The sequence below is a fragment of the Anolis carolinensis genome, chromosome 2 (assembly GCF_035594765.1).
Source record: "Anolis carolinensis isolate JA03-04 chromosome 2, rAnoCar3.1.pri, whole genome shotgun sequence".
Lineage (NCBI taxonomy): Eukaryota > Metazoa > Chordata > Lepidosauria > Squamata > Dactyloidae > Anolis > Anolis carolinensis.
This window is the reverse complement of record NC_085842.1, coordinates 148,687,722-148,715,277: the sequence shown is the minus strand read 5'-3', so window position 1 is coordinate 148,715,277 and position 27,556 is coordinate 148,687,722. Positions and strand designations below refer to the sequence as shown.

The 27,556-nt window shown below is 39.2% G+C and overlaps 1 protein-coding gene across 4 annotated transcripts in view; it reads right to left on the bottom strand.

Moving 5' to 3' along the window:
• The window catches only part of rnf213 (ring finger protein 213), a 164,878-nt gene that overhangs the window by 56,308 nt on the left and 81,014 nt on the right, over window positions 1-27,556 (bottom strand). For all 4 annotated transcript variants that reach the window (XM_062970800.1, XM_062970802.1, XM_062970801.1 and 1 more), the window contains 12 exons: window positions 26,916-27,077; window positions 22,985-24,125; window positions 19,912-20,102; window positions 18,229-18,384; window positions 8,334-11,927; window positions 7,909-8,045; window positions 7,602-7,697; window positions 7,170-7,288; window positions 6,524-6,658; window positions 6,330-6,403; window positions 4,423-4,570; window positions 3,739-3,874 (listed from right to left, as the gene is read on the bottom strand). In XM_062970800.1, coding sequence (XP_062826870.1) covers window positions 3,739-3,874; window positions 4,423-4,570; window positions 6,330-6,403; window positions 6,524-6,658; window positions 7,170-7,288; window positions 7,602-7,697; window positions 7,909-8,045; window positions 8,334-11,927; window positions 18,229-18,384; window positions 19,912-20,102; window positions 22,985-24,125; window positions 26,916-27,077 — 6,089 coding nt within the window. The remainder of the gene's footprint in view (window positions 1-3,738; window positions 3,875-4,422; window positions 4,571-6,329; window positions 6,404-6,523; window positions 6,659-7,169; window positions 7,289-7,601; window positions 7,698-7,908; window positions 8,046-8,333; window positions 11,928-18,228; window positions 18,385-19,911; window positions 20,103-22,984; window positions 24,126-26,915; window positions 27,078-27,556) is intronic.

Genomic DNA, 27,556 nt, shown 5'->3' with positions numbered 1-27,556 from the left:
TCTGTGCAATTTTCTTACAGCAGCTGAGGATATGATCAATGGTTTCATCTGTTTCCTTGCACAGTCTGCACTTTGGGTCATCAGCTGATTTTTCGATCTTGGCCTTGATTGCATTTGTTCTGATGGCTTGCTCCTGGGCTGCAAGGATCAGGCCTTCTGTCTCCTTCTTCAGGGTCCCATTCGTGAGCCAGAGCCAGGTCTTCTCTTTATCAGCTTTTCCTTCAATTTTGTCAAGGAACTTTCCATGCAGTGTTTTGTTGTGCCAGCTGTCAGCTCTAGTTTGTAGTGCGGTTTTCTTGTACTGGTTTTTTGTCTGCTGTGCTTTGAGGAGTTTCTGATTTTTGACTTCAATCAAAGCAGGTTCTTCACTTTGTTTTACATATTCTGCCAGGGCATGTTCTTCTTCTTTGACTGCTTGTTTTACTTGCAAGAGTCCTCTGCCCCCTGATCTTCTAGGCAGATACAGCCGGTCAACATCACTGCGAGGGTGCAGTGAATGATGAATGGTCATGAGTTTTCTTGTTTTTCTGTCCAAATTGTCCAGTTCCATCTGTGTCCAGTTTATAATGCCAGCAGTATATCTTATGACAGGTATGGCCCAGGTGTTTATGGCCTTGATGGTGTTGCCTCCATTGAGCTTGCTTTTGAGAATTTTTGAGATTATTATTATTATTATTATTATTATTATTATTATTATTATTATTATTATACTGTCCATGTGAGACGTAGCTTTGAAAATAGGCTACATTACATAGTATTCATGTTACCTTAACTCTCTCAAACAATAAAAATCTACATAACATACTGAAGCAGACTCCAGACATTTACTTGGACACATGGGTTCCATTCATATTATGACCTTGTTACAATATAATGACATTTCATTGCCAGTTTCCTCAAGTGTCAAGGCATACACTTCACCTGACCTCTACTAGCAAGACTTCAAGACCAAGCAAGTCGTGTTCACAAAGCACTACTGTGTTTGTGTTCCTCTTAAGGGCAATCTAAACCAGGGATAGAGAAAATTTGGCTTATCAGCTATTTCTGAAACCCCAAAACATCCTCATTATCTTTTGATGATTTCCTTCTTTTAAAATTAAAAATGCAAAATTTGTGTGGGGCAATTTCATTACATTTTTGGCCTTCTCTGAACCAGAAGGCATCCTACAGATGGGCAGAGAAAGCGTTTTCAATTATTTTATTGTTTTTTAAAAAAAGAGGGATTAAAAATCTGAGAATGCTGAAGGAGTAGGAATGTGTAGTCTTCCAAAGTCCTGCAGGAGGCCAATTTGGTACCTTAATTCCTGACAATTTCTCACCCCGGTCCAAATACCATAATAACCTTTACTTCACATGTCCTACCCAAGACCCCAGTAAGCAATCAGATGCCCTGTGACAGCTGGACCACAAATAAAAAAAAAAAACAAGGTACAGTTTCCATCCTAAATCCACAGGGTAACGTGAGGTAATGGAGTCCCTTTGGAACAGAAAGTACTCTAGACAAATATCTCAAGATTCCTAAATCTGTCCTTTCAACCTTCATATGCAAGTTTGAACAAGATCAATCTGGAAGATAAAGGGATCATTGAGAGCTCTGTTCTGCACCTTATCCAGTCTGAAGTGGTACCTCATGGAGGATCAGGTGGAAATTACTTTGTAAGTACCTGTTAGTCTCCCACAGGGAGATTTCTCCATGTTTTGCGAACCCTTCGATTTGAGGAGATAATAAGGACATAGAGAAAAACTGCTGCTCTCTACAATCATTAACTGTAGTTAAGTGTGGATATCTACCTAGACTGGCACTGTTTGCTTTCTGAAGGTCAGAAGTTTGGGTGCTGTGTAGGAAGAGAGGAAAATCTTTGCTGTTATGTTTTACCTACCACAAAATCTTTTCAATTGATGTATCCATCCTCCAGAAAGAGTACAGCCATTGCAAGAACTGCTGTGACTTTGCCATCCTGCATTTTCCCACTGAGGAAGACGGCAGAGTGGGTGTTGGCAAATTCATCAAGATCAATTAAAGCAGAGGACAGACACATCAATTGAAGTTATTTGTTTTTTATTGTTAAAAGCATTAATTTAAAATATTTTTTAAAAGTTGTTTTGTCACATGGGAGAGCAGAAGCATTTAGATTATGGCCTCCACAGAAAGTAGTCTCTGGTCTCTTGCCTATCGTTGCTGTTAGGGATAGTCATTTGGGGCAGCTAATATGTGCCCTGTGATTCTAGATTTTAAAGTGCATGATCTCGCCAGAAACTAAGGAAAGAAGAGACACTATGAGGAGGCCCTGATTACAGAACAGAATGATACCATCCATATCATCCCATGGAATGTCACCCTTAGTCATGTCACGGCCATCTCGGACAGCAAAGATGTAGAGTTGCTTGATGGGATGGAGGAAGAGATGGAGGCAAGCGGCTCCCAGCAGTCTGTCTGCCTACCTGAACCATTGTTGAAGATGAACCCTCAGCTAAAACAAGTACTATGCAAGGCCTAGTGAGTGAAGCTGAAGCAAGCACATCTCGGCAAGCTTCAGAAGGGTTAAACATACCCACATCTTAGAGGTTTGGTTACAGTCAGTGGGATTTTACAGGTCTCTTAGTTTATCTGAAAACATTCATTACTCAGGCAGCAGCTAAAAACCTGACCCAGAGCTATAAATGTAATCAGCAAAAACATTCATATGCTAGCTCGACTTTTGTTCCTAAAAATTCTGACTTTGCCTACTTGGACTTTGGGATCTTGACATCGGCTTGCATTTCCCTGTTCATTTTTTGGATTCTGTGCTTCTGATTTCAGACTTAAGTTATGGACCTCCTAGCTTAAACTCCAAGGACTTTTGTATCTGGCTTCTTGGGTTTGGACTAATGACTTTGGCTAACTTGCTTATTTTAGCTGTTTGTTTTGACTGTTCAAATTGTTGGGGGGCATTTTCAAAAATGGCAAAGCATCCAAAAAGACAAAGCAGCAACAATAGCATTAGCAGCAGTTCTGTAGACCAGAAACTTCTAGTGCCAGCTGCAGAGCATCTGAGCTTAAGTAATACAGAAGCAGAGTCAAACTGCAAGTTATAAAATACTTTATTCAAAGAACTACATATCTAGATAGGAAAGTTAACACAGGGCCTAGCTATCTAACTAACTCACAGCAGGCATATTGTCTCGCCATGCTTACAGGAGAAGAATGAAATATAGGACTTGGGCTTATCATGTGCTCTGAAAAAGAAGCATATCCCTTAGAAGTTTCAGTCTAACAAGAAAGGTGATAGTAGGAGAAAACAGAGTGACAGGCAGATAGAGAGGCCAATGGGGAAAAGGCTTGCCCCTGCCATCTGACTATTCAAGCCCTTGATGAGGACTACAAGCTTGTGTAGGATGTGGTTGAGTTTCAAAAAATCTACATGCAAAGGCAAGAACAGCTAACAAGCAAACATTATTCCCCAAATATCACAGTGGGAAATTAATGAGATTACTTGTTCAGCCTTTTGTATGGAGTGGGGTACTAAGACTATATCTTCAGGGTGTCCGAGTAGTAAATTCTAGTCCTGAATTTATTTGCTCATAAGCAAAAAAGTTCAGGGTTTATAAAAGTGGGGAAATTATGCCTTTCCTGAAAGTAAGACTCTTAATGTGTACAGAAGCACTTCAAGAGATGTGCACACAAAACTTCCAGATAGGAGTGGTTCTCTGAACATTTTAGAGTGTTACAATGTGACAATTTTAAACGGGTGTCTATACCTGAAAGTTCCTGCTTCCTGAAGGGCATTCAGATTTGATGCCTCTCGGAGAACCCACTCTTTCATGGGGTAAGAATTATTCTCTTGCTGTTTCAAAAGGCTGAAGAGACGACTATTTGTTATATTTAGGAAGTTGGCTGAAAAAGGGTAGGAAAATGAAATAATTAGTACTCCTTATGGCAAAATCTCAAATTTCACAAGATTTCCTGATATTCTGCATCCTTAACTATCACCAAAGGCGAAATTGCAAATGAACTCTATTCAGGAAATGTTAACACAAGACCTATCTACAACAAGTGTATGACTGTGAATGAAGACTGTAGAAAGCGCTCTACAACTGTTTCATAGAGATATGCTACCTCTGGTCTTGCAGGTGGTATATAGCCAGCATGACTAACAGTTTTGTTGCTAACTGCCCTCATATTGAATTCAACTTAGGGCAACCAATGAATGGGAGACCTCAGAGTCACTCTGTCACCAACAGCTCTGCTCAAGTTTTGCAAACTCAGGACTGTGGCTTCCTTGACTACATCTATCCAACTGTAACTGGTCTTAGCATTTTTCCTCTTAAAAGTACATGTTAACTCAGTACCTTCATGCCCTGGAGAGTAAGAATGTATGCTGGGAAGAGTCTTTGCTAAAACATTTTGTTTTACAAAACCAAATGCTCCCAAATCATTCTTACCTTTCAAATCATCTGCTTTAGAGAGGAGACTAAGGAGAATTTCAATTCTCTTAGTACTACGATTGGCAGCCTCATTGTGATCCCTTAGCATTCCCACAGCACTCTGCACACAGCTCCTTAGAAGTACAGTGATGTCCAAGGTTTCATTCTTTCCAGGCACAATAGGAAAAAGTGTGTTAGCATCCTGAAGTAAAAATACTAATGCCCTTGGGGAGGGACGGATGGTACAACTTTCTGCCTATGATAGTTTCTTTTCTTTTGGTCAGAAACTCAGTATTGGTGTAAAATTCCACTTGCAGTCAAAATCACATGTTTTTCTACTTGGAAAAAACAGCTACAAAAGGATATATGTTTAAAAGAAATTCAGCTAACCAAAATCCGCAAGTGGAGTTAATGTCAGATGTTCCTGATAGAAGCAAATGGCAAAGAGTGAAAGCAGCAGGCTTAGTGCATTTATGTGTCACTAGATAACTGCTGTCCACAAAGAACACAAATTGGAGGTCATTAATTACAGAATAGTAGGGAGAAAACATATTGAAATCAATAATTTGTTATGATCCCATCTATCTAGTGGTTGACATAAAATGGAAAGTATCATTTTCCACCTTCTTAATCCCAGATTACTGCTTTCAATTCCTCATTCCTGATTTTCATAAAGCAATAGGGGTACAGCCAAAATGATGTCCCTGTCCTAGAAGAACATTCCCATTAATGATCTGAAAAGGTCTGTGTCCATTTACTTGTTCATTCGCTTGCTGGAGTTCAAGGATGTGCCCACTGTGCAGCCAAGGTTTCTTTGGAGCTCCAATTTGTCCCAGATAAACATTTCAAAGTAAATAACTAAAGCTCTCTGGAAAAGGCCCACAACCAATATTCATAAGAATTTGAAGCACCCAAGGGTTTTGAGGGGCTGGAAGAAGTATTTGACTATAACCAAAACCAGAAGAGAAGAGAAGGCAAGGAGTCTGTTCCTTAAGAGAGATCATATCTGAAGACTTTGGATAGATAGATCTCAATACACAGGAATCGGACACTGGATTTACTACACAGGTTCATTCGGGGATGGCAGAAGAAGCAACCATCACTGCTGCATTTCTCCTGTGTGCCATTTGACACACAGGGGTTGATGTCTTTTCTGTAAAATCCATTAGGACCCTCAACCCTTTCTCCTTTAAAAACTAACAGAAATATCCCTAACATCCCCAAATCTCCTGATTCCTTTCCTTCTTTTTTATAATTATTCCCAAGGCTGAGTGAATTGATCTTCCTGCCATCACAGAATGAACCTCATGGTACATCCAATCTTTCATTTTTGGGATGGCATGAGGTACAATTCAGCACTGCCAGATGGACGGCACACATAAAGAACCCAGGAATGGTGGATTGCTTTTCATGCCATCTGAGAAAACACTTCAGAAAAAGTGTCATCTTATTGGGAAAGGATGCATTAATGGTTTTTCTTCTTTTATTGGGCATGGAAATCCATCAGGCAGAGAATGTACAGTCCTTAAGACTAAAAGGTTCATGGATTAATTTGGGAAGGGGGTTGTCTTGTCTATTAGTTTTGTATTTTGTGCAAGTGTATTTATACATGTGTGTTATTTTTAATAGGTACTTAGTTGTAGTGGTTGTAGTTGTAATAGGTTAAATGTGTATGCATAGTTTTTAAAACATGTAACTAAAGAAACTTGTTTGTATGTTCTATTAATTTTATGTAACTATATATTTTTCAATTGTTTTTGCTGAATAACAATTATTTAAAAAGAAACAAGTAAGTAAAATAGAATATGTTGTAACAGAACAAGGAAATAAAATCTCACACTTGGCATTAAATTATTTCTATTCAGTATAATTAAAAAGCTGACACAACCTCTTTTCACATAGATTCAAACAAAACCTGAACTTACAGGCTCAGTTTCTAGCCTTGGTGTTGCAGAAACCTCCATCTCCTCTTCCTTTCTTTCCACTCCATTCACCATCGCTGCGGGAGCAATGCAGAAAATGTATTTAAGGACTATAATTTGCATACTTGGTAAACAAGCATACTGTAAATTACAATACTGTGAAAACTAGATGCTAGAATAGTTAATAAAATTCTTACATTTGTGACTTTCTAAAAACTTCTCCACTTCTGTACAAAACAGCTGGCTGATGGTGATATTTCTCAAGGCAGTTACATCAGAGATCATATCTTGGGATGTCCTTAGATCATCAATATGCACAGACTGCCACAATCCTAACAAGGGAAGCAAGGGACAGAGATGAGCTTAAATACATGTGAGCTCAGTACCATTGATTTCATATTTCTTCTGCTGTTTCACAAGTACAGGACTGTCATCAGAAGAGTTCGTTTATAGTGCATGACATATAGTGCATTACATATCTGATTGTAATGTAGATAGAAGAAAGACATAAGATGTGAGAATAGGCTTATAAGAAAGAGGCAGCTGAAGGGTCCACAGATGGCTCACACAATAAGAAAAAAACAATCCTTAGATTATTGGATGTGATTGTTATTTCCTGAAGTTGTTTGTGCTTTAGGAGAAAGAAAAACCACTGAAGTATTGGGTAGCAAAATGTAATGATTCTGAAATAAATGTATTGTCTTTTGCTATAAGTGATATAGTTGGGTATTTGCAACTATTGTTGCACCCATATCAGTTTTGTATTTGTTTTGATAGCTCCAGGAGCACTACTAATTACTTGGGAAACTAGTATTTATTCTACATCATTTTACACAATCTTACCTCCATGAAATCCCACATAGTTACTTCCTCCTTCAATTCGTAATAGTTTAGTGATAAAGAATACAAACACTGAGGCTTCACTCAGATCTATCTTGTTGATTTCATTAACAGCTGAATACCTATAACACAAAGGAATCAGATGTCACTATTTCCATGATTTAATGGAGAAGACTAATTATACCTGTCCTATCATGAGGAACTACCATTTAATCATTATTTTCTTTAAATTATATAAGATTTACCTATCTGTCACATCCACAAACAGTGAGAACACTGTTCGATTCGCATAGCTATTCAAACATTTACACTTTCCCATGTGCACCCAGAATATTACTTGAGTTGTTATTTATAGAAATTCTTAAATTCAACTCTGTGGGCTCAATACTGGTATAACTAAGAGGTTGAGGACAATCAAACCATTATCCAACATACTTGGCTGAAGCAACAAGCTGGGCACTGAGAGATCCATTTTCAAAGTCTGTCTGAATGATCAGGATTTTACATCCATGTGTGGCATCAAGAAAACTCCTAGAAGAAAGCATCAAGAGATGGTATGTTAATGGTTAGAAACAATATTGTTGGTAGTATTATTTTACTTTTTTGGCAGGGAAACAAATTCACATCCTTACCTATGCCATATAAAATAGTTTTTTGATCTCTAATGAATCCCAGTAACAACATCAAATACTATAACATTCCAAAATGTTATCATCATATACAATGCAGTTTACAAACTCACCGGATTTCTTTCAAAAATGAATGCTCTGTGTCAAACTGTTGCAGGAACATAATTTTGATGTTGTTGATATTGCCCTGTACTTCTGTCTTCAAAGACTCTATGTCTATTGCTGTCAAAAGTCTGGAGAAAGTAGTAATCTAGAATGGTAAAGAAAGAAGTCAATATTTGCATAAAACAGTTTCATTATGTTCACATAGGATACCACTTCACAATACTGCCCAGAATTCAATGACCACCGCAACAAGCTTAGTTTTTGTCACTTAAGCCAGTGCAAGTCCTTGAGAGTTATGTGTAAATGTTTCTTCTTAGGTCTTTAGAATAAAAAATAGGAATTGCACCTAATGAACTAGATCAAATCAATAATGCCTCTTTAACTTAGTTTAGGAATATATTACATAACAAATTAATATGTTAGAAGAACTAACCTCGGTAAAGACTGTGTGACCTTTGGATTCTGCACCAACACAAGCATTGAGGAAATCTGCAAGGGAAGTATGCTGCTGTTGCTGAAAGTACATCCTTGCCAAATCATGTGCCTGAAAGGAAGCCAGCCGTGAATGACCAAGGCGGATTATGGAGTCTGGCGTGGCACAGTTCAGCAATACCAACTTCGCCTCTTCTTGTACTTTTCTCATTAGTTCCCAATGAGAAAAACCTACTTTCAGCTTTTCCGTCACCTGCAGAACAACTGAGGCACAAGTATCAGAATGGTAGCCAACAAAGACATCAGAAGGTGTATATTTCTGCTGCCCCATGAAATATGTTTGTGTTTCAACTGCTGTGAAATCACTGACCCATTTCTTCAGTTCTTCCACAATACGTCTTTGCCACTTCTCCAAGACAGTGTTAATATCTAAGTAGTGTTTTTCAAGCCTATTAATCAATGGAATAGGGAAGTGTTTATACACCACCTCTTTCTCCTCAATGACAATCAAACGGAACTTAGGATGAACTCGGCATTTCACGCGATGGGTCCCTAAACCAAGGTCTACATATTTTTGACCAGCAAGTTGAACATAATATTGGTTCAAGGCATCATAGAGGCTCTCATAAAGATTCTGGAGATTAAGAAGGATAACCATCTGCCCAGTTTCCATACAGATCTTCACTCGGTTGATGTTTCTGCAGATCTGGGTATATTCCTGATCTTTGGGAAAGCTGGAACCAAAAATAATCTCTGGTTGCTGAGAATCCTTAAAAAAAGCTTGTTGGAGAATCTGAAGCGCTACATAATTTTCTGTCAACAGGAGTAGGTACCGGCATTCACCATCCTGATAGTCACTGTAAATGTTCTGCTTGACTAGATCAATTGTGCTGATGTCTTCAGATATAAGGTCTCCTTTCTCTGGGATCTTCGACATAAAAATATTCAAGGCATCAACATCTTCTTTGCCACTGAAATTACGGAGAACCACCTCTGCTATCTCACGAGGAGCTAGTGATCTGTTAGTTTTTTTTGTTAAAGTAAATGCCATCTTTATCAGGCTGTAATAGTCACGCAATCCAAAGAACTCTTTACTTTGCACCTTGCAAATTTCTTCATATGCATTTGCAAATATAGGAAAAAGGTGTTCAATTTTCTGTAGGACAACACGTGCCGAAGAGCAAATGCCCTTTGCACTTTCCATGAGTTCCTTTCTGTTAGGGTCACCACGGGAAACGAAGATGCCCCGATTCATCTTAGCTGGATCCAGAGCCCAGTTAGATATCCCAATGAAGCCCACTTTCTTATGTGGCAGTGGCTCATCATCAACACATCCATCTTCCAGGAGTGGATGCAGAGTTTTCAGAGGCATTTTGGGAGAGTCTTCAGCCAAGCCAATTTCATCTAATACTACCACAGAAACATACTCTTTTAGGTTCTTGCCTTCTTGAAAGCGAGCACAGTGCTTGAAGGTATTTATGATTCCCTCTGGTGTAGAGTGTGGGCTGCACTGAAAAGACACTAAATGAACTTGTTTCAGCTCCTTATAAAGCTCAGAATATGCTGTTTGGCCCTGCATGGCATCAGCTACAATGGTCTTAGCAAGAGATTTTGAGCTCCCAGGCTTTCCAATGAGGAACAATGGGATTTTAAGTTCAATGCAGATAACCATCATGAAGACATTTTCTTTCAAGGCCAGGTTTCTGGCTATTGTTTCCCTCAGAGGTGCACCACTTAAAAAAAGATCTTGAACTAAGCCAATTTCTTCAAAAATTCCCTTCTCGGTATCATATGGTTCTGGGACGATTTTGCTGATGACTTTTCGGTACTCTTCTTTCTTTTCTAAGGAAGCATGGTAACAAATACCAACAGAAAGAACCAAGGACCAAATGACTCTGTCTCTTGGGACAAAAACTTTGGTAGCATTCTTCTTTGCCAAATGCTTCTCCAGATGCTTCATCAATAGCTCACTGTGACCATGGAACCACTTAAAGACTTCCACGCAGCGTTCCACATCTCGGAGGCTGATGAAACTGCATTCATCAGTCCTTTTTCTCATATAAGCCTGAGACACAAAAAGTACATCTGCTATTATCTGGACTTCAGTGCTAGACATTTTTATTGATTTGGTAAGTCTCTGTACAATCTGCTGTATGTATAATTTTTCAGTGAAGTTGTTTAATTGCCCAAAATCCCACACTAGGGGCAACATGCTAGGAGGAAGTGCATGGACACGATATACAAGTTGCCTAAGAGGAATGGAGCCAAGCTTCTCTTTTGTCTCCTCTGCCTTGACACGGTACCCTAAACCCGATGATTCCAAACGCTGAATCATTTTGCTGGTATGCCTACGATAAGGATTGCATGCAGCTACAACCTGTAAGCCTGAGTTGGGGAGCAAAGGTTCTCCTTGTACTGTGTGATCACACAGGATTTCTTTAATGCTGCAGATAGCTTCGGTAGTATTGGCTTCATCAAAAAATAAGATTGTGTCAAACTGGTATTGCTGCTTATTGTTAACGGCAAGAGTTTCAGCTTCCCTGACATTTGCATAGATTGATTCTGCTGTGGTGCCTCCATGGACTTTGACAAGCTTCATGTTATCAGGCGTGGCACCACTTTTGCGTAGTTCACACAGGAATTTTATCAGCCTGGTTTTTCCACAGCCAGTTTCTCCCATGAGGACAACAGGGATTCCACACCGGAATCGCATTTCCATTGCAAGGATCTTTAGTATATTGTCTGTTGTGAGTTCATATGTATCATCAGGATCAATGGGCCATTGGATACCTAAAACCATGCAAAGTTTCTCAATTTTCTCATGTCTGGGCAATGCATCAAAATCAATGTTAAATGGAACTTTCTGAAGGACCAATCCCTGGTACAACTGAGTCGTCATCACATTTCTCTTGATAACATTTCCATTCAAAGGATTGATGGCATCAACACCACCATTGGCATTGGGCTGGAGATGAAAACCAATGAACGTCATGGATATACAATCATCATTGAAGAATATATATGGGTGAGGTTCACATTCCCATTTTTTCCGAATCTGAAATGGAGCAAGATCTTCTTCTGTGACTCCTTTCATATCAACAAATGGCTGTCCAGGACTCTCATCAGAAATGCTGAGTGAAGGCGTTGCAAAATCCTTTGCCATTAAAATCATAAAATGAACCACAAAATTTTTGAAACCCTGCAGTGTGTCCTGGACAAAATCAGCATTACAAAACAATGAGGTTTCACAATTTCTGAGCTGAAGGTTCAAAAACCATGCAAAGTTCCTTAGTTCTGACCAAGAAGGATCTATCACTCCACAGTGTATCAGAAACAGCTGTAAACATTCTGCAGGAGTCCCTTCAACTAAACCTTCTTCATATTGGAATCTGTCAACATTCTCTCCTGTATTGACTCTTCTTAAATATTGAAATGGTCTCTGAAAGGCTTCACTACAAAACACTTCATGATCTGTTCTTGGATCGAAGGAGCTGTGCGATTTCCCCTGGGTTTCCATTTCTAGTACCTCTTTGGGAGGTCTGCAGATTACTTTTGGAAATACATCAAGGAAGTTGTATTTCAATCCAGGCAAAATCTAAAAAAAAAGTGCAAAAATAGAAAAGATTAAAGTAAGATCGCAGTAAGTACAGAAGGATCATTCAACAACATTTATTACGGTCCATAGACCCATCAGGAAATGAACAGTCATTTTGAATTCTCGCATCTCAGGAGAGGTTCATTGTACCAAATACATCTACATGGTTTCAAGTGATATCCTTATCAGAGGTTAGTTGCTTCTTCAGCCTTGCTGCCACTGCGAGAAATTTTGCCATTAGGAGAGTCAGTTTATTAGCTCCTTCAATGCAGTACTATGTCAAGTAACATGGGCTACAGCTCCTGTAACTCTAGATGGTTATGCTAGTTTTACCCTTGAAGCCCTGAAAGTATGTAAGTCGGGACACCCAAAGGGTGGGCTGGCCATCTTTGTTTCTAATGCATTAAGATTTGAGATAATATGCTTGGACAGCCAGGAACAAACAGCACAAGGATCATTCATTTATAGCATTATTTCTCCTTTCTCATCTGTTTTATTATTTTTATAAATTATCTATTGGAGACAGGGCTGATCACAGGGCTGGGATGAATCCCTCCCCCCAATATGGTATCTGTAATGTATTTTTAAATGTTGTATTAAAAAAACAAACTAAAATGTACCATACAGTTCTTTCACAAATTTTGTTACTAATTTCAATACTAGTCATTCAGGCACATATTGCAATATAAAAACATCAAAGTAGTGAAAAAATTGTATGTGATGAAGTGCATCCAAAGTAATTTTTGGACAAAGATCACCAAATTCCTGTACAATCAACATACACTTTAAAATGTTTTTATTCTTTAATCGTTTTGATTAATTATACAGTAAATAAATCTATGAGTAAATACTCCATACATTATTTATTTGTTTATTTACTTTATTTATACCCCGCCTTTCTCTACGCAGAAGGGGACTCAAGGCGGCTTACGTTACATTATTTAATGCCATAACACATAAAATTAAGCTTAAAATAGATTGAATTAAAATTAACACATATTAACATTTTTAAAACATTACATTCAATATTAAAACCACGCCATTCAGAAATTGTAGTCTGAGCCTGTTTATCAATACAAACACATTGAACGCCCTAACAATACCGATAGTCTTCAAATGTCTTCAACTTTGTCCTCTCACTTACCATCATCTTTGTTGTCTACCCATAGTATTCTTAACTGCAAATACATGGATTGGTTTGGGCATGAAATAAAGTATTTGCCTAAAAAACATATATTCTGCAGCATTGTCATATTATATACAACAGAATTCATTTGATTACTTCCAGACTCTACCCCTGGTTAACCAATTACAAGTTGTGGTACCATCAACTTCCCAATCTCACAGATAAAAACAAAACAACACAAACATATATCAACCTATTAATTCTACTCAATGTGTTTGTCTCATCAATGTTCTTCTTTCCACCATTCCTGGTCTTTTATGGTAAAAGTTGATAACGACCAATGTTTCTGAGCTTTCTTTATATAAGTCAGCCTGTATCTATCAGCCAACCTTTTTTCTCACTCTCCTGTTTCGTCTTTGCTTAAGTTCTTCCATATCACTGCCTAATTGTTCTACCTTTTCTTTCCCACTTCTCAAATCTTGTGACATTCCACTTGGCTGCTCCTGTTGATCTGATCCGCCATGAGCTCCTTCTAGCTCTTCATTTTCCAGATCTTGTTTAAACTTGTAGTATATATCTTTTGCTTGTTGATCAATCCTTCTGTTTGTAATCTGAGAAGCTTTGATCCATTTAAAATTCTCATTCAGCCTTATCCATAGCTAAATACTTGGCTACTGCTTCAATCATCATGCCTCTTGTATCCTCTTTTGGAGCTTCAGGAAATCCTCTAATTTTTATATAATGTTCTCTTTCTTTCAAATCTTGAAGTGCGGGTAAATCCAGTTGCTTCTCTCTATCGTTGTATCAAGATCACTAATTCCATGCAATGATCAGCTCCCCAGTCCTGACACAGAGCACATGGCCAATAGCCGGAAGGGAGGACAGGATACTGCAAGGACACAGGAACCGGCCATAAAAGTAAATTGCCCTGAGGGGTCAGAAGGTGGCTCTGGTATGTGGGAAAGGCCAGGCACCAGAGGTTTTGGGTGATTGATGACATTGTAACTAGGGCCCTATATAGATGGGCAGTAGTGCTAGACTCTTGTATTATGAACAATAAAGCTGTATGGTAGCGTCAGCCCCTGTGCATCTTGGTGTATTCTTTCAAGAGAAGACTAAACCCATAGCAAAACAGTTCAAGCAAAGATGCCTCACATGTTAATTTTTCTATCTTCTGCTGCTTTGAATAAATCCTCCAGAAATTTCTTTTCAAGTTTATCCACACATATCAGTAGTCAATCTTAAATCCATTGTCACTTGTTTCAGAGCTACCTTCACTTCAACCCATTCTTGGGGGACACGGAAAGAGCCTCCCCGAAGATTGAGTGAATTCAGTCGGGCGTCCCCTGGGCAACGTTTCTTGTAAGCGGCCGATCTTTCCAAACCCAAAAGCATTGGATGAATGGATGAATACCAAAGGTCTTTATCAAGACCATTGCTAACGATTATGTCTATTAATATAGAAGGTTTGTCACTTGCTAAGGAAGAACTATTAGCCAAAATGTCTGAGGACATCTCGTGTGACATCCTATATATACAGGAAACACACAGAGACATCTCAATGAGAAGACCAAAAAGTCTTGGAATGCAGCTGGCAGTGGAACGACCTCACAGACAATATGGCAGTGCCATTTTTGTACGATCTGGTGTAGCAATCTCTGCAACTTCCCTCACAGAAGTGAACAACATTGAAATCTTATCTGTGGAACTTGATAGTTGCACCGTATCATCACTCTATAAACCACCTGGGGCTGATTTCTATTTTACACCCCCAACCAGTTGCCACAATCATGAAGCCCATTTTGTTGTGGGAGATTTCAATAGCCACAGCTGTGTCTGGGGCTATGACGAAGATGATAGAAATGGCGAAGCAGTTCTAACGTGGGCCGACAATAGTAGAATGAGCCTCCTTCATGACAGTAAATTACCACCATCATTTAATAGCGGCTGATGGAAGCGTGGTTATAACCCTGATCTGATTTTTGTAAAGGAAAGCATAAGCCATCAATGCACCAAAAGGGTATTAAACCCGATACCTAACACACAACACAGACCAATATGCTGCGTAGCATATGCAGCTGTAAGACCGAAAAGTGTCCCATTCCACAGAAGATATAACTTCAATAAAGCTAACTGGACAAAGTTTACAGAGACCTTGGAAGCTGCTATTTCTGATATAGAACCTTCTATAGAAAATTATGACCTGTTCGTAGAAGCTGTGAAAAGATCCTCAAGGCTCTCAATCCCTAGAGGCTGTCGCACAAGCTACCTACCAGGCCTAAACGAAGAATCACTAAATCAGCTACAAGAATATCTCAGATTATTTCAAGAGAACCCATACAGTGATGGGACTATAGCAGCAGGCCAAAAACTATCTACAGCCTTAGCTAATGCTAAGAAAGACCGTTGGATAGAGCTGCTTGAGAACCTGGACATGTCCAAGAGTAGCCGAAAAGCCTGGCAATTGCTGAGACGCCTGGATAGTGACCCTCTGGTCAACCCTGGACACGCGAACGTGACACCAGATCAGATAGCTCACCAGCTAATTCAGAATGGGAAAACCAACTGCAGCAGAATAAAGATGAAAATCAACAGGGTGCCAGAACTTGAAACCCACCAGTTGTCTTCTCCTCTAAACCTGAAAGAACTCAGAGAAGCCATCAAGCGATGCAAGACTGGTAAAGCACCTGGCCTAGATGACCTGATGATGGAGCAAATCAAACACCTGGGCCCCAAAGCTGAAAACTGGCTTTTGAAATTCTACAATCAATGCTTGGCACACAAACAGATTCCCAGAGCATGGAGGAAAACTAAGATAATTGCCATCTTAAAACCTGGTAAAGATGCCTCCAATGCCAGGAACTATCGACCAATCTCCCTCTTATGTCATCTATATAAAGTCTATGAGAGGATGCTATTAAATCGACTAGGACCTGTTATCGAACCCAAGCTTATTGCACAACAAGCAGGTTTCAGACCAGGGAAAAACTGTACAGGTCAAATTCTTCATCTGACTGAACATATCGAGGAAGGCTATGAGAAAGGCTGCATTACGGGAACAGTTTTTGTGGACCTTACGGCAGCCTATGACACGGTGCAACATAGAAAAATGCTGCATAAAGTCTACCATATCACCCGGGACTTTGACTTTACAAAAACTGTCCAGACCCCCTTAGAAAACCGCAGCTTCTATGTGGAGGGCCAGAAAAGCAGATGGAGGAGGCAAAAGAATGGTTTACCCCAAGGCAGCGTTCTTGCACCGACCTTATTTAATATCTTCACGAACGATCAGCCACAACCTCCACTCACAAAGAGCTTTATATATGCTGATGACCTTGGCCTCACAACACAAGCAAAAGATTTTGAAACAGTTGAAAAGCAACTCACTAATGCCTTGAAAGATCTCTCCAGCTACTATAAAGAGAACCACCTGAAGCCTAATCCTTCCAAGACACAAGTGTGTGCTTTCCACCTACGTAACCGCGAAGCCAACAGGAAACTGAAAGTTACTTGGGAAGGCCAAGAGCTTGAACACTGTTTCCATCCTAAATACCTTGGTGTCACCTTAGACCGAACACTAACATACAGGAAACACTGCATGAACACCAAGCACAAAGTAGCTGCACGCAATAACATCCTGCGGAAACTGACTGGCAGCGCATGGGGAGCAGACCCACAAGTAATAAGAACATCAGCCCTGGCCCTGTCTTTCTCAACTGCAGAGTATGCCTGTCCTGTTTGGCACAAGTCTGCCCATGCAAAGCAGGTGGACATAGCACTGAATGAAACATGCAGAATCATCACGGGATGCCTTAAACCTACACCTGTTGATAAACTCTACAAGTTAGCTGGCATTGCCTCTCCTGACATGCAACGGGAAGTTGCTGCTAACGGTGAGAGAAAAAAGGTCGAACATTGTGAAAGCCACCCACTGCATGGCTATCACCCTCCTCCCACCAGACTCAAATCAAGGAAGGGCTTCATGAGAACCACCACTCCTCTTGATGTTCCTCCAGCAGCAGCAAGGGTGTCTCTCTGGGCAGCTTAAACCTGGCAATTCTAACTGGATGGCCCCCCACGAGGGTCTTCCTCCAGGGGCAAACCAAGAATGGGCAACTTGGAAGTCCCTGAACAGACTCAGAAGCGGAGTGGGCAGATCTAAAGACAACTTGGCAAGGTGGCACTACCTGGAGGAATCCTCCACCTTGTGTGACTGTGGAGCTGAACAAACAACTCCGCATATGTATGCTTGCCCACAATGCCCTGCCTCATGTACGGAGGAGGAGTTGTTTAAAGCTACAGACAATGCGGTTGCTGTTGCACGCTTTTGGTCCAAAACTATTTAGTTGCTTGTGATTTTTTATTTATTTCCATTATTTGAAATGTATTTGTTGTACAATGCTTTTGACATGAAATAAACCCATTCTTGTCAGAATACCAATTTCAAAGAGTTCAGGTCCTGCCTCATCTCTTTACGAATCTATTGAAGTTCTTCCAGGAATCTTTACGACTCTGTTGCCTTAGGATGAATTTCTGTTGATTCTCTCCTTGTCTATTGAGTTGTCTTTTTGGTTGTCTCATCAGTTTTATCTTTTAAATGGAAACTTCCCAAATATAATCCAATCAAAAATATTATATTTCAGCAAGGGTGGATGTTCAAAAGCGCAGAACAGTGTTCAGCACTGCTGGGCAGTCGGCAAGGAGAGAATGATTACACATAGGAGAGAACACTTCTGGAACATGGCCATACAGCCATATAGTACGGAAATCTCACAGCACCCCAATGATTACATAATCCACTGAGAGCACCACAAAACCTTAGCAGACCTCGGTTGATATCATTTTGTTATCTGGCTAGAGGCAAACAGACAGACATTTTTATCATTCTCCACTTTTGTTTTCCACCAGTCATTGAATCGCTACGTTAGAGAAGAGGGTTGCAGCAGTTCTAGAGTGGTGAATGGCCATTGTGGCATACTGCAGTTTCACATATGGAACTACTATGCCACAGAATCATACATACAGATTTTCACATATGAAAGACTGTGTCAGAATTCAACTTTGTGAAGGAACACAGTTTTGTATAAGAACTCTGAGGGAGTGGAACAGAACTAGGCAACAAAATGTACACTGGTAAATTAAGACTATAGATAGCATTTACCCACAGATACTTACAGATCTTTTTTGGTTTTTTGATGCTGATGGAGAAACTTCGAGAATTTCTATAACATACAAGTGGTACTGTTTCCTGAGCCAAAGTTTTCCATCTGTATCTGCCAAGTATTGTAAAACTAATAGTTTGAACAAGAATTCTGGAATTCCAGTCTGAACCTAGAAGAGTATGTAAGTGTCATGGATCAACAACAGGAAGAGATGTCACTTCTTATTAGCATGCTGGATCAAAATGTTTTATTTTTTTAAAGGCAGGATAGAGCATAGCAAAAGACACATAATTTTTAGACCATGAATAAAACCCTAAATTTCTTCCTTGGTATGTTTCCCAAACTAACAACTTAAACCTTTGTCTTGTCACAAATATATTAACTACACCTATGTCTACAATTGCATAAAATGAATTAGCATCTCTGTTATACTCACACAAATTACCTGCAGTCAAACATGAAAAAAGGAAAACAGGAAAATGTGTTTCAGATTATGACAGCATTCATGGCATACCATATGTAATTAGCATATTACATGCTGCAATTTCCTATATAATTCCTTATAATTTTCTTTATAAGAATTGAATACACTCTCTTAAGATACTGTGAACAGCTCTATTTACAGTAGAGTTCCAGTTATCCGAGATAAGGGGGTGGGCCCAATCTCGGATAACCGAACTTCCTGAGTAATAGGGAGGCCCTATTATCCCTCCCAGCAATCCAGTTTAGGGAAGCGCCCCACGATCGCTGCTGCCTAGCAATGCTCGCAAGGTGCTTCCCAAGAGGCAAGGGCTCACCAAGGGAAGCCCCTCGGCGAGCCCTCGCCCCTTGGGAAGCATCCTGCGAGTGTTGCTAGGCAGCAGCGATTGCGGGGCGTTTCCTCCTCCCTCTCCCTCTCCTTCTCTTGAACTCGAGAGAAGGAGAGGGAGAGGGTGGGGCGCCCCCGGCGGCGTCTTGAATAATACGGAGTCTCGGTTAACCGGAACTTTACTATAGCTGCAAACTGACACATCTTAACAACCAGATTTGTGCCATTATTTAAAGCAGTGGTTCTCAACCTGTGGGTTCCCAGGTGTTTTGGCCCACAACTCCCAGAAATCCCAGCCAGTTTGCCAGCTGTTAGGATTTTTTGAAGGCCAAAGCATCTGGGGATCCACAGGCTGAGAACCACTGATTTAAAGGAATGGACATGATTTGTTACAACAGATGCAGCAATGATGATGGGCCTCTGTCACTCCAGCTACTTCTGCCACTGCCACTCTCCAAAAGCCTCTCTCTCAAGACAGGCAGCTCACCATACAAAGGATATCTGAGACTCTCCTGACTGGGGCACTGGGAAATTATGATTGCAGTGCTTTCCCAGTTGCAGGCACATTGGGACCCCTTGGTGTCTGTAAGTTCTTTGGTTAAGAAAGACTGCTAAAGTTACAAGATCATAAGTCTGCCTTGCAGTCTTGTACATATTATAAACAATGCAAATACCTATGAATATATTTAAATTATAAAAATGCAAATTATTTAATCTATAATTTAAACTAAGTCATTATTGTAGTGATTTATATGACCTTTATTTAAATTGATCTGCCTTGCTCAGTGATCTAATGATTGTATATGTACATAATCAATTAACAGAATGGCAAATATATTGAGAGACATGGGACGAAGGAATAATGTGTGTAAACTGTAGAATACTCACTGAAGAAGTGATATCAAAATGAAATATCATAGGCTGTTTCTGGTGCTTGTGGTCCAGGAATGGGAGGAGAGACTTTAGCAATTTGCTTTCATCAACATACGGATCTATAAGTCTAATAGTTTTTAAAGGCACTCTTTTGTTGAGTCTTGCTTCCATTTTTTCATGCAACCTCTTTACATACAGAGATTTTCCTACAATTAACAAAGCAACATTTTAGACATTACTGGACACATAAAAAAAAATAGGACACTGAACATCAGGAAGAACTTCCTCACTGTGAGGGCTGTCCGGCAGTGGAACTCTCTCCCCCGGCCTGTGGTGGAGGCTCCTTCTTTGGAGGCTTTTAAGCAGAGGCTGGATGGCCATATGTCGGGGATGCTTTGAATGCGATTTCCTGCTTCTTGGCAGGGGGTTGGACTGGATGGCCCATGAGGTCTCTTCCAACTCTACTATTCTACGATTCTATGATGCAAAAGCAGGTTTTAGAGCCTGATTCAGCAACACTTAAGAAGTATCCAAGCATGACTAACCTGAAATCTTGAAAGATAAACAGGGTCAAGTCCAATTAGTTCCTAAATGACAGAAGAACCACCAGGGAATGCCACATGTTGGGAATTATATTTCAAAGGACAGCCATGGCAAACAACAAGAGTATTCTTTGCCAATGGATTCATTTGGTTACCTCAAGTCAACAGGTGACTTGGAGACATGTGCATAGAGGCAAACATACACCTGCATACACATTCACATGCAGAGAAGGCATGTGGACAGGGAAGGGACTTATGTAATGAATGTGTGGATGTAAACATCGGTTAGGCCAGTACAAGGTGCCTCCCCAAACATATACCAACCACAGTGGATGCTCTCTGTTTTGGCAATACTTGTGAAACAATCAGGACTATCAATGATATTGAATTCATGTATTTGCGGTATATGCCCACTTTTGACATAAATATTGTCTTTTTAAACATTTCACAAAACAGCTGGTGAAAATACCCACTCTGAAGTAAATATTTCGTACAGGCAACCTAGCTTGCAGCTTTAAAAAATATTTCCCCTTGTGACATCTCTGTTCCTCTTGTGCTGATCTTAAATACATACAACTGGTGGTCAAATAAAAGTATAAAAATGGAACCAAACAGTGGACAATTTAAAATAAAACCATGATAAATAAAATGCATTGTGCTATTCTAGAAATTCAAATAATGAAGAAAGAAAAAAGGAAAATAAACTATTTTCATGAATATTATAAACAGAACACTGTTGAGGAATTCTTCTGGGCAATTTAAACCCTCCCCAGCAACATATGGCAGATACCAACTCTCCTAGGCTTCAGTAAAGCCTTAAAGACATGGTTGTGCACACAAGCTTTTAATAAATGAGAACATGGACTTTACATGACCTGTATGAAGACTTATTGAGGATTCTGGATGAATAGATTCTAATTTTGGACATGCTTAAAATTTTATATAATGTAATTTTATTTTGTAATGGTATCTGTTTTATATGAATTGTTGTTTTGTACATTGTTTTTAGGCATTGAATTTTTGCCTATTTATTGTAAGCCGCCTTGAGTCCCCTCGAGGAGAAAAGCGGGGTAAAAGCGATGTAAATAAATAAATAAATAAATAAATTTAAGGTTGCATTTACACTACCATTGAAAGTTAATGACCTTACACACTTTTTTTCTCCATTAGAAGTCTTAAATCATGAAGAAAAACCTAGTTCATTTCCTAAAACCTTTAAATATTTCATAAGCATGGAAAATTATTTTTGACCCCAATTTGCAGCACGTATAGCAACAAAAATTTGTTGTTCAATTTATTACACAATTAAAAACAGTCAAAATCTTTTTGAATTGGAATACATTTACAAAAGCGAAAACTTACTTCCTGATACTGGGTATCACATATCTTGTAACTGGAGGTCACATACATAATATAGTTTTAGATTTCAGACTATCTCCAGAACTCATGCTTTCAGATAACAAAAACAAGTTAAATCCTGCCTCTTCCCCCTTCATCTAGTGGGATTTTGAGTACAGTAGAGTCTCACTTATCCAACGTTCTGGATTATCCAACACATTTTTGTAGTCAATGTTCTCAATAAATCGTGATATTTTGGTGCTAAATTTGTAAATACAGTAATTACTACATAGCATTAATGTGTAATGAACTACTTTTTCTGTCAAATTTGTTGTCTAACATGATGTTTTGGTGCTTAATTTGTAAAATCATAACCTATTTTGATGTTTAATAGGCTTTTTCTTAATCTCTCCTTATTATCCAACATATTCGCATATCCAACGTTCTGCCGGCCCGTTTATGTTGGATAAGTGAGACTCTACTGTAATTCAAAAGCTCCTACTACCAATTTTAAGTTAAGCATTTAAATATAATATTAACTGAATCCTAAACTGTGTTGACCAGTTGTTGTTCATGTTGATAACTGCCATTTTTGGTTCACTAATGGCACTCCTATGATGGAAAACCCATTAAGACAGTGGTTCTCAACCTGTGGGTCCCCAGGTATTTTGGCCTACAACTTCCAGAAATCCCAGCCAGATTACCAGCTGGTAGGATTTCTGGGAGCTGAAGGTCAAAACATCTGGGGACTCACAGGTTGAGAACCACTGCATTAAGACATCCTGTTATTAACCGTTAATAGTTAACAGTTACTATGGTTTGATTAAACAAGCATGTTTCTTATTGTTTGATGTTTATCTCCTTCAATCAAACTGCAGTTAACATTAATAAAATTTTGCTGGAATTAGAGAAAATAACAAGAGTTAGTCCTGGTTAATTGAAAATGAAACATTTCTACCTTTTTAAGTAGGCACACTAGAAGAGGGGAAAAAAACCTTCCAGACTTGCTGTGGTCCTTGCAAATGTGCATGTGGAAGAAAAGGAGGGAGAAGGGAGAGAGTTGTTATCTGTTTCAAGGATGGGTAATTTAGCTGTTCCTTGCACTGAAAATCCTATCAAATTTCATCATTGACTGTGATGGTCCTGATTTAGTGGGTTTCAGCACTCTGAAATTAAGAGGGAATCAATTTTAAATGTAATTCTCTTACCCACTCCAGCTCTTTTGGAAGATACAATTCCAACACAAAATTGTTCCTTGAAAATAGAAGCTAATGAATTCGCAGGATCCGTGACTTTGTAATGATTCTCGAGGTAACACTGGATGTCTTTCAGAGGTTGATGAGGAATCATGTGAACTTTGTACTGACTAAAGACAGAAGGGATATAGCAATGCTCTCTCTCGCAATTGCAGAGGATCACCAAGCGATAATCATCCTGATGCTTCAAGTGAAGGCTCTGGAACAATACTTCGGACCTACAACCAACATCATAGCTTAACTCATCAGCAAACAACAAGGTGTAAATTTTCCTCTCCTTGCAGCCTGGGGTGAGGCACCTCCTCAGAAACAGCGCCACTTCCTCATAGCTGGTGTGCCTTGTACACAACAAGACTTCATCATAAGAGGGGAGCATCTCTTCTGGACTGTTCATGTAAATGGCCAGGGCTGAAGCCAACACTTCAAGACGAGGGCAGAGAATGAGGTTGGGCCTGCCAGCATGAAGGCCTTGTGGCAATATCCGCACAACACTCCTCTTCTCCAGGTCTGCCAGTTTGTCAAGGTAGACCCCAAGGCTTTCAATGTCCAAGCAATCTGGAAGGAAGGAATCCATGCATTTCATGTAGGAGTCCCAAATATGCTCCAGCTGTGCTGTCAGCTCTCTTTGACTTGCCACCAGCTCAGACAGATGAGTGGAATGCCTCTCTGGGTTTTCAGATTTCACTATTCCAAAGATCTCTTGGATTTCCTTTTCACTGCAATTGTGCTTAATGAATGATAATAACATTAGGGCAGCCTCATTTGGGTGTCTGGAGCCAAGTTCCTTGCACAAGTACACAAGCTGCTTAGCTGTGTAGTAATTAAGATAAAAATACTGGGATCTCTTCTCATACATGAAGTGGTTCCATCTCTCTAGAAAATTCTCCATCTTCCGGCATATGGCAGGTAGAATTTCTGCCACTTCTCCATTTCCAACAAGACTGGAGCTAGCATCCAAGTTGAAGTTCACGATAATAGAGAATTCATTCTCCGGTGAGCAGTATATTTCAGCAATCCAGGAACGGAAGAGCATGTTTCCAGCACAATAAATGTCTATGAAAGACAGTGCAAGTCTTTGGACACTAGAAAATACCTGGGCATAGGACAAGCAAACATAAATTAGAACTGAAAGGAAATGTTTAGGAAAGTACAGTGTTCCCTTGCTACTTCACGGTTCGCTTATTGCGGATTTGCTGTTTCGCGGTTTTTTAATAAACACTAAAATAATAGTATAAATCATAAAATAATATTATAAATCCCTCTTTTTACTTCCTTCCTAAGGAGAAGCCTAAGGAAGGAAGGAAGGAGAAACCAAAGGGAAAGAAAAGGAGACTGAAGCAGCTTTATTTTTGCCTCAAGCTTGCATGCGTGTGCTTGAGAGGCGAGGAGGGGACAGAGACGCTACTTGCCAGTGAGATTGTAAACAACACAAATATAGCGTCCCTACTTCACAGATTTTCACTTTTTGTGAGTGGTCCTGGAACATAACTGCCGCGATAAGTGAGGGAACACTGTATTCTAACTTTCAGTCTGAATAAAGAGCTTCAAAATGAATATAATATTTAATATTTTGTCATTACAGCAGAATATTTTTTAATAAAATGGAGCTTTCAATTACACGTAGAACCAGGTCCAATTAAAGATACATGTAAGACTATAAAGCCAGTGTTTTGTAGTGATTTGAGTGTTATATTCTGATTTTTTTTTTTACTAGGGTTCAATGCCTCACTTATTCATGGCTACCCAAAAGGTAACACTGAGCAACTTATTCTCACTCAGCCTCAGAGAAAGGCAAACAAACTGAAAAAAATCTTGCCAAGAAAGCTTTGTGGTAGTTGTCCTACGTCAGAAACGACAAGACTCCAAAATTAAATTTATAGAGACAGCATAAAGTAATGGTACTATAAAATGCACAGTATGTTTCATTATCCTAATCAGGATTCACTTCAAATCTGGAAATTGCTCATGAAGGGTTTATTCAAATACTCAACAACAGCAACAGGCCACCCCACAAGATGAAGAAGAAATGGATGATCACATACTGTTACAAGAACGAAGACTCTAAAGATATTCTCACTGACTATAAATGGATTGAACTCACCAAATAAGAAGAGAAAATTCTTTCATTCTTTGAGAAATAAAAATGCTGGTATTATAGTGCTACAAGAGATGCACATTAAACAACAGGCTAGGAGACATTTTAAACAAAAAAGACCAGAAGAAGAATTTATTTCAGCGGGAACTTCCAAAAGAAATAGCCTGTTATTGTATATCCCCAAACTCTGGCACTTCAAATGATTAAGGAAGATTTCTAATGGTCATGATAGAATTACAAACAAAGAAAATACTCATTGTGAATATTTATGCTCCTAACCTTGCAAAAGCTCCTTCCTTTGAAAAACTTTGGAAAGAAGAGGAAGGTATTGAGTACACTGATATGTTTCTGATGGGAGACCACAACTCTACTGTGGATTTCAATACAGATAAAAAACTATACAGCCAATTCAAGAGAATCAAAGAAAATTACCAAAAAACTTCTGGAATATGATGTTCATTACTACTATTACAATTTATAACGAGGTAGAAGTGTTGATAAGAAAAATACAACAAGGAAACTCCGTAAGAGGAATGAAAATCAAAAAGGAAACCATCAAACTGAGGCTCTTTACAGATGATGTGATGATAGCAACAGAAGCGTCCATAGAGACCATACCTAAAATATTGGAAATTATTGAGAACTTTGGAAACGTGGATGACTCACAATACACAGAAAACAAAAATAATGATTAAGAATATCTAGCAGCAGGACCACAGTATCTTGAAGGAAAGGATAGGTATTGAGATTGTCAACAAAGTCAATTATCTGGGAATCTACATGACTATTAAAAATACTGGACAACTATGAAAAAGGATGGAATGGAATGCAAAAAGAATTAAAACAATGGTCCCAGCTAGAACTTTCTTTGCTGTTCTCCCTAAAATGATGTTTCTTTTCCAAACAATACCAATATTAAACGATACTAGCTTCAAATAATGATACACAAATATTGGCAAATTCATTTGGAAAGGCGAAAAACAAAGAATTCAGATGAAATCATTGCAAGATGCTAAGAACATAGGGGATATGGCTATACTAAACTTTAAGCTATACTACAAAGCTGCAGCTCTAGTTTGGATAAAAGAACAGATAACTCAAACTTTTAGTCTTTTGTGTGATGGGAGCTCAGAATGATTTCCATCAGAAACTTCTCTTCCTTTTGCGGATCATGTTATGGGCTGCTCTATATATCTATCTATCTATCTCACTATATAAAGTAAAAATATTTCATATTACATTTATAGTTCCAAGAACTGAGAAAGGGACAAAATTACCCGCATTTTTGCTGAAGACTAAATCCGAGAGTTGGACAACTGGAGGGAAGCGAATACCAAGGAAACAGACCGAGTCAATCCGAAAAACAAACCCATATGTGGAAACCACAACTTGCAAACACAAGCTAAGTAAAGGAATTCAGACACCCCTGCATATATATAGGCTTGGATAGTGGACAGGGTTGCTGCCAAAATTCTATTTTTAGAGCTCTAGAAAATTCCATGAGTACTCTGCACAGGTTCAGAATACAGATTTGTGTGATTTGCAGAGACCACAAAGAAGATGCGCGTTCATCCACTAAAGCAACTGTTACCCACTCCCTTGGAGTCTATACTCCATGAAACATGGAGGTGGGGATTTCAACGTTCCGTCTTTATGGATGTCGGATAGCACCCAGACTTCTCTTTTCCTCCTTATTGTCATCCACTCCCTTTACTCTAAAAATTAAAGTACATAGTGCAGGATGCTAGCACTTTCCACTACAAACAGAAAATCCAAGTGAAAACCTACCTCTGAAAACTTGTCCACTTCTGCACTTTGTTCTACTTTTCCTGACATTAACATCAGTTTGTTCATTAATTCTCTAAGCTCTTCCAGAGAATACTGTCGAAACTCTTCTGTATGTTCATGTCCTTCAAGGATAGTCAGGCATAACACAGTGTCCAGAGAAACCTTCCAACAGATAAACATTACAACTATCTCAGTTAACAAAGCATCTCACAAAGAAACTCCTTTTAATCTTTTTAGACCCATTCAGCCAGTACATTTTATTTTAGCAGCATGACCACTGGGAGGAGGATGGAAATAAGCTGGATAAATAAATTTTGTGTATTCAATTGTCTTAATCTGTTTACAGTAAACAAAGAAAGGGATGAACAAGGCAGAGAACTGGAAGAGAGAAGGAGTAAGGGTCTTCTAGTCCCTATAAAGCTAGTATTTTTGGTTTTTAATATTTAGGGCAGTATTCTAAGAATAAGGAGCCCCGGTGACAAAGTGTGTTAAAGCACTGAGCTGTTGAACTTGCAGACCGAAAGGTCCCAGGTTCAAACCCCAGGAGCAGCGGGAGCGGCCGCTGTTAGCCCCAGCTTCTGCCAACCTAGCAGTTCGAAAGCATGCCAATGTGAGTAGATCAATAGGTACTGCTCCGGCGG